The following is a 7,954-nucleotide window of genomic DNA, read 5'->3' as shown; positions in this document are numbered from 1 at the left end:
GCAGCCTTGGGCTGAAGTTTGGGTCTTGTCACTTGCTAGAGGCCCACCCTTGGGAAGTTTGCTTGGCTTCTCCAAGCATCAGTTTCCTCATCTTAAACGAGAACAATAATGCAACCTCATACGGTCATTAGGGAGATTAGGTGAACTGTCAGTTGTATGCCTGGCACATTATAAGTACTTAATAACTTAATTATTTTTGTTATGGTTTAGAATTTTTTTAAATGGACATAGTGACTTTCGGCAAGTCAACTTTGCTCTGAGTCTTAACTTGCTTCATGTGCATTTAGTCACCCAGTTTTAAGGGTCAAATAATGAACAGAGATGAAAGAGCTTTTTTAAAACTGTAAATTCCTTTACAAAGTGAAGACTTACTAATAAGGGCCTCTATGTGGAGCAAATACTGGGTAGCATGAGCAACCTTAGAGCTTCATTAGCTCAAACTTTTGTTCATTTAAGAGATAGGGAAAAGCCTGAGGCACTAGGTTTCTTAGACAAGGATAATGAAGTTAATACAAACGTGTATGTGGTTTTTAAAAAATAGCCATAATCTTTAGATACCTGAATGTTTTAATTCAGTCTGGTATGTTTTTTCAATTTACAATGCATACCCTTGAGGTAGACTTGCAATTATATTGTAAATCTGCAAGAATGTGAGTTTATTCTCTGTCAGAACTCTGAGTTGGCCATAGTGAAAGTATTAATGCCTTTTATTTGTATGCATTTTTCAAAAATGTTTTTACCTACACAATCTTGTTTGATCCTTGTTATCAATCCTATGAGAAAGGCATCGTCTGACAGAGAAGGAAATTGAGGCTTATAAACATTAGAGCAGTGGTTCTCAACCTTCCTAATGCCGCGACCCTTTAATACAGTTCCTCATGTTGTGGTGACCCCCAATTTCATTGTTACAAATTGAACATAATTAAAGCGTAGTGATTAATCACAAAAACAATATGCAATTATATATGTGTTTTCCGATGGTCTTACGCAATCCCTGTGAAAGGGTTGTTCAACCCCCAACGGGGTCGTGACCCACAGGTTGAGAACCGCTGCATTAGAGGCTGATGGGGCGAACAGTTGAATGGTGACTTGAGATTTTCAGCTGAATGCTTTTTTCCATTAACAGCTCTGAATTGGCTTCAAACCTCTAAAACGGAGTACAGAATTTGGTGTGTATGTACTTACAGGGGTGGGCAAAAATAGGTTTACAGTTGTACTCAAATAAGTCATGCAATAATTAATAAATAATAATACAGGAATAAACTTTTGTGTACTCACAACTGTAAACCTACTTTTGTCCACCCTTGTATGAACCTGCATGTTTCTAAGGAGAGCTTTCAGCAGACTCACAAAAGGTCACATTTGACTTCACAAATGTTAAGATTGTGATATCCGCTTTGGAGACCTTGCTGCTCTGTGGCACTTCAGGGGCAGTGTTAAAGTGCACTCTCCCTTTTAGGCCTTACCGCTCCCCGGGGATTTTCAGATTTTAGCAGCTCGTTGGCATACCTGGATTTACTAAGACTGCAGCTGTGCATGGGTAACTCAGAGTGCTTGACAGAGAAGTGATTTGCCTTTTGGGCTCAAGTGCACTTGAGTTACACCTGTGGTGCTGCTGGGACGCAGAGGAAGAGTCAGCGAGTGAGGCCGGCACCCCAGCCGCATCCCCATTTAGTAACCTCGTTTAACTGCAGCCTGTTCTTCTCTGTCTCATGGGAATAATTCTTTACTACGGGGGTTTTCTTGAACTGATATAGTCCTTCCAAATGGCATTAACTAGACTCTGTCTCTCCCAACCACCCCTCCCCCTTTTAAAGTGTCTTATTGCAGTTGTCATTTAAAAGGTATTTTAGCTCCTCTCTGCAAGGTGGCAAACAGTCAGTAAATAAATACATTCTTTTCTGTTTTCTAATTGAAAACTGAAGTTCAAAGGGATTAAATGTCATTATCAGAATCCCCAGATACTAGTAGGCAGAGAAGAAAGAGAAATTAGACACCATGATTACTCGTGAGTCCGCTCTACCCTGCAGGCTCCCACTTGCAAAGTGCTTGCTATTTCTAAACTGGCTGGAAGGAGGGGCCATAGGAAGCACTAACTGAAGTTCTCGTTCTGCCTTCTGGAGTGCCGGACTCGGAACCCAAAGAAAGTCCCTGAGTCTGTAGGGGCCTCCCTCTTCTCATCAGGAAATTAGGGTTTACTGATGGGTCCTTTGACCACTGCCCAGGCGCGCCAAGAGATGCCAAGAAATGGCATTTTGGGAAGAAATGCAGACAGTTTGAGTGTTTTAGAAGGCGTCTCCATGGCAAGGCCGCTGTGTGTCATGATGTTAGGAAGAGCAGCCACATTGTTGTCATTTCAGCAAAGTAAACACTCCTGGCATAATTTATTCTTAGGTCTTTTTCTTCTTTTTCTGCAGGTGTTGTTTCGATTGATCACCTTTGCCTTGAATGCATTTATTCTTCGCTTTCTGTCCAAGGAAATCGTTGGCATAGTGAACGTAAGGTAAGAAGGTCTGCGCCCTGGCACTGTCTGCAACTCACATCCCTCGTTAGGTTTTCCTCTGTGCCTGCGTGTCACCCTCGGGTTTTAGAGGCAAGGAAGTTTACTGGAGTCACCGCGTGTTAGCAGCGGCTGTGGAGGAGCATGCTGCTGGGGGAATGAGCGGGGGATGTTGCTCTTAATGGACCCATGGAGTGTTTTCCATTAGCAGCCTCCAAATGCACATTTCCCAGCCAGCTTCTTCCTGTTTGCCTGCTCTCAGAACCCAGGATAGGAGTGGGAGTAATTCTCTGCAAACCCCTTCTCAGGTATAATTCTGTGTTCTTGTCGTGCTGACGGCAAAGGAGGGAGGCATCCTCCAGATCGTGAGGATGTGCTTTGTAATCAACCAGCTGCCTTCCTTCCCTCGGTGGTTATTTTCTCTCTGGGTGACTTGTTCAATGGAAAATGGTAGCTGGGATAAGGGCTTGAGTCCTTGTCATTAGTTCCATGGTGGCTCTTAGCTGACTGGCTTCATCTTTTAGACTCTGTGTTTCTTCCTGTCTCCTCCTTTCTCTTCGAGGACACCCCACACATATTCTGTATTCACAAATGACACAAAAGTATCTGAAGGGATGTGAGTGTGCAGAATAGCTCAGCTTCTCAGGTGTGTCTTCATGTCCTGATAAACAAGACAGTATGTTCCAGACAGCATTTCACATCTAATAACTACCAAACTGTCCTCACAGCCTAGTGAAGGTTCTCAAGCACTGACAGGCACACCCATTACCTGGGGAGCTTTGCACCACGTAGGGCTGAGGAGGGCCCAGGAATCTGCATTTCAACAAGCTCCTCAGGTGATTTGGAAGTAGGGACCATACTTTGAGAAATACGATTTTAAAAGCAGGAAGGAAAAGACCAAATCCTCTTAGGGTGCTCAGACTTGAAAGCAGTTTGGGCCTCTCCCCGTCTGTTCTCCTCCAGATTGGCAGGTCCCTGCTTGGATAGCCCTTGTCTGGCCTGCCCCCTGCTTAACGTATGGTTGTCTCCTCATTCGCAGTGTTGGACAGAAGCACTGGGGTGTGGAGGAGCATGCTGCTTGGCCCTTTAAATACAGTTCCTCATGTTGTGACCCAACCATAAAATTATTTTCGTTGCTACTTCATAACTGTAATGTTGCTACTGTTATGAATCGTAATGTAAATATCTGATATGCAGGATGGTCTTAGGCGACCCCTGTGAAAGGGTCGTTCGACCGCCAAAGGGGTCGCGACCCACAGGTTGAGAACCGCTGACTGGGGAGCAGGATGGTCCTTGGACAACCTCAGAAACTGTAGCCCTGGGCCACCCCCACTCAGGCTTCATCTGGGCCACGGCCTGTTGAGGAAGGGAAACCTCAGCTGCTCCTCACTAAGGTGCAGGAGGGTCACCTGGTGCTGCCAGCCTAGGAGGTACACAGGCAGGCTTGCTAACCTGGGTTGCAGTGGCCTCTGTCGTGGCTGCCGGCCTCTTTGCCTGTCCTGAGATTCTTGGCCAGAGCCTCCGCTCAGTAGAGCCTTCACTCAGTAGAGCCTCCACTCAGTAGAGCCTCAGCTTCTCTAACAAGGGCCGTTGGGTCCCCAGTCTCAGAGTGACCAAGAGGTCCCCTTGCTGGGTGGGGTCATATCTTGTCCTCTTCCTTATGGTCAGAGCCACACCTCTGCTTCTAGCCACAGAGCCTGCAGGCTTTGGAGGCCCCTGTGGCCGTTTCTCCCCCAGGCATAACCTTGCAGGCACACACTCGGCTGTTCCGGGATTGGATCCTAACGTTGTTGTTTGAGTGGATTAGACAGTGAGGAGTCCTGTGAAAACTGTCTTCCACATCACCACCAGTCATTTATGACCAAGGCTTTTTTCATCCCAATTGCTGGTAAAATCTCAGACATTCTCTCCATAAAAAAGCTAGAGACCTTCTTACCATCTGCTTTCCCTTTACAGGCTAACGCTGCTTTACTCGACCACCATCTTCCTGGCCAGAGAGGCCTTCCGGAGAGCATGTCTGAGTGGGAGCACCCAGCGAGACTGGGGCCAGACCATCAACCTCCTGTGGCTGACGTGAGTTGTGCTTTGCTTGTCAGGAGACAGTTTCAAAGGCAAAGGTAACAAATATTACAAGTTCAACAGCAACAGTTTAACGGTTAAACAGCCCACAGCCTTGCTTTTGCAGTGGGTTTCTGGGCTTTTGCAGTGGGTTTCTGGGGACTTGGCATCGGCCGTTTTCCTTCTGGTGGCCCGGAGCCAGGGGGCGGCTCCAGGTGGGGGCTTCTGGGCCAGATTCCAGCCCTGCCTCTGCCCTTTCTGGAGGCTGTTTCTGCTGTTCCTGATCCCCAGTCTGGGTCCTCCTGGGCCTGGGCCATCTTTTTTATTCCTAATCTTTTCCCCCTGTGGCATTTTCTGAGCTATTAACAACCACTTAGTCTTAGTATTTTTTGAAAGCCTTTTAGGAGTTTCATTATATCTTCCTTCAATTTTGTTATGTTGATTTCAGTTCTGAGCCTTTTAGAATATTCGTGAGGACCAAGCACATTAGCTAACAATGGTAATAGCTTTTCTGCAGTTAAATCCCTGCAGGGAGGGCTGGTGGTTGAGGTTGTTTCCCAATGCTGCTCTTGCGTAACTCTTGTTGCCTCATGGAAATGGCAATCATAAGGGCTGGTAGGTTTTCATTTTCTTAGCGGAATGACTTAACTACCCAGTCATATGTAAGTGCTCTGTGGTACCCACGGGAAGGGATACTGTGCTCTGCATCAGTGGCCATTTGGGTGTAAGTACCAGCCGTATACTGTCTTTCAGTCATTCTAGGTAGAAGCAGCAGGCACACACTTTGGGGGAATTTTGCTTTTTGAGTCAGTGTAACACAATGGATAGGAGTGTAGCCTGGCATTAGACAGATCAGGATTGGGCCCCGCTTCTGCCCTTCACTAACTGTTCATAACTTTGGCCAAATTACCCAGTGCCTGTCCGCCTTAGTTGTCTCATCACTTAAGTAGAGATAATGACAGGATCACTGTGAGGTATCAGTGAGACAAAGGGGGTGAGTCATAATAGTACCTGGCATGTAGTGTCTTAATAGGAATTAGCTATTTTTATGCTTATAACTATATTTCTTTTCTGTTCAGTGCTACTATTTTTGTTTGTTTGTTTGTTTGTTAATCTTCACCTGAGGATATTTTTTTCCATTGATTGAGTGAAAGGGAAGGAGGAGAGAGAGAGAGAGAGAGAGATCAATTGGTTGCCTCCCTCATGCGCCATGATGGGGCGGGGATTGAACCTGCAATCCAGGTATGTGCCTTTGACCTGGAATCAAACCTGAGACCCTTTTGTGCTTGGGCCAGTGCTCTAACCATTGAGTACACCGACCAGGACAGTATCACTGTTGTAATATATATTTATATTTTTATACTTAGCATATTAAAAAAATTTCCCCCCATTTTTAGAGTCCCTCTGGGTGTGTTTTGGTCCTTGTTCCTGGGCTGGGTCTGGTTACGGTTGCTTGAAGTGCCTGATCCTAATGTCGTCCCCCACTATGGAGCTGGAGTGGTGTTGTTTGGTCTCTCAGCTGTGGTGGAACTTCTGGGAGAGCCCTTCTGGGTCTTGGCACAAGCACACATGTTTGTCAAGCTCAAGGTCAGTATGCCTTCTGCTGTGAATGGGAAATGCAAAGAATAAGGGAAGGAATGTTCTTTTTAAAAAATACCTTTATGGTAGAGAATGATATTTTTCAGACTTGCATCTCGAAAGGTAATATGATAAATTTAGTTCATTCACTTGAAATTTGGCAGGTAGGCTGAGCTAAAGTTTACTTCTACTATGCTATTAATGAAAAAACAGGTTTATTAATAGGGAAGGTATTAGTTTAGATAAGAATTTAAGAGGACTCTAAAGGTTTTTCAGTTAATTATATTTTTAGTTGTATACTAATATTAACTTTTCTCTTTATCTTTTAAAACATACAACTTGATATGTACAAAAGAGTGTCTGTAACATACCTGTAAATCTTAGAGCATGATAACATACTGGAGGTCCCTGAGCCTACCACCCAATGCAAGTAGGACATTACCAAAATTATGTCCAGCCCTATGCCTCAGCCCCACTGCCAGTGCAACTACTGCCCAGATTTTCTATTTGTCATTTCTTTGCATCTTTTAAAATGGTTTTTAAATGTTCTAAGTAATGCTCTTTACCACACGCTTGCAGGTGATTGCTGAGAGCCTGTCGGTAATCCTCAAGAGTGGACTGACAGCTTTTCTCGTGCTGTGGGTGCCTCACTGGGGACTGTACATCTTCTCTTTGGCCCAGGTAATAGTTACAGCCTTTCACTTTTGTATAATCTGTTTTTCCACCTGAGTTTTTCTTCTTGTTCCCATTACTACGTTCTTAATTTGAACATCTATGCATGTGAGGAAGGCTAGAAGCTCTGGATGGTCTTGACACTGCTCCTCTGCTGCCATGTTTCTCTGTGCCATGGACTGACCCACCTGGTCCCCAGGGACCTGGTGAAGGCCCCACACGAGGCCTCATGGTCAAACATAAAAACTCCTGTAGACACTCTGTCAGCAAGCCCAAATCAAACTGATCTTTGATTGTCTGGCTGTCTTATGGAGGATAAAAACAGCTGTATGGGGATGAGGTGGGAATCAAATTGCATGCCTGTTATGTTGCCTGGATTTCAATCAATTGTTTTCATACTAGGAGGAAACTCTGCCAAGTGTGTTTTATTTTTTTTTTAGATTAACTTTTAGAGAGGGAGGAAGGTAGGGAAAGGGGGGAGAGAGAGAGAGAGAGAGAGAGAGAGAGAGAGAGAGAGAGAGAAACATCAATGTGAGAGAGATACATGGATTAGAATCAAATCTGAAACCTTCTGGTGTACTGGACAACACTTCAACCAACTTAGCCACATTTTTGTTTTAAACTTAAATTAAAATCTCCACCCTGGCCATGTGGCTCAGTTGGTTAGAGCATTGTCCCATGCACCAAAGGGTCATGGGTTTGATTCCCAGTCAGGACACATACCCAGGTGTGAGGAGGTAGCCAATTGATGTTGATGTTTCTATCTCTCCCTCTCTCTCTAAAAAAAAAAAAAAATCAATAAAAACATATTTTTTTTTAAAAAGTCACATAATTCAGAGGGCAGGAACCAAGTTTTAGTAGGTTCATTTTTAGTTTTGGTAGTTTGGGTTTCATTTCCATTTTATCTTTTCTAGTTCTAGTTCATATTTCTAGTTCTAATAAAATATAAGAGAGTACAAGTGCCAATTTAAAAAATGAAACCTAAGATCAGATAGTTATCAGAACATCTTATAGTGCAAAGCAGTTTGTAATTTTTTCTTAATGTATAGGAAGATAAGTTAAAATTTTTAGTAATGATTTATGTAAAAACCTTTTCCATGTTCTAGACAAAAACTACAAATATTTTTGTGCAACATAGAAAAGCTA

The 7,954-nt window shown here is 44.0% G+C and overlaps 1 protein-coding gene across 1 annotated transcript in view; it reads left to right on the top strand.

Annotated features, from left to right (window-relative positions):
* Positions 1 to 1,998: 1,998 nt before the first annotated feature.
* The window catches only part of RFT1 (RFT1 homolog), a 29,620-nt gene continuing 23,664 nt past the window's right edge, over positions 1,999 to 7,954 (top strand). The window contains exons 1-5 of the mRNA XM_014542935.1: positions 1,999 to 2,008; positions 2,395 to 2,503; positions 4,457 to 4,573; positions 5,956 to 6,145; positions 6,716 to 6,817. Of these exons, the coding sequence (XP_014398421.1) occupies positions 1,999 to 2,008; positions 2,395 to 2,503; positions 4,457 to 4,573; positions 5,956 to 6,145; positions 6,716 to 6,817 (528 nt within the window). The remainder of the gene's footprint in view (positions 2,009 to 2,394; positions 2,504 to 4,456; positions 4,574 to 5,955; positions 6,146 to 6,715; positions 6,818 to 7,954) is intronic.

This window comes from Myotis brandtii, unplaced genomic scaffold, assembly GCF_000412655.1.
Source record: "Myotis brandtii unplaced genomic scaffold, ASM41265v1 scaffold316, whole genome shotgun sequence".
Taxonomy (NCBI): Eukaryota; Metazoa; Chordata; class Mammalia; order Chiroptera; family Vespertilionidae; genus Myotis; species Myotis brandtii.
Note: the sequence above shows the minus strand (reverse complement) of the source record. Positions and strands in the feature narration are given on the sequence as shown.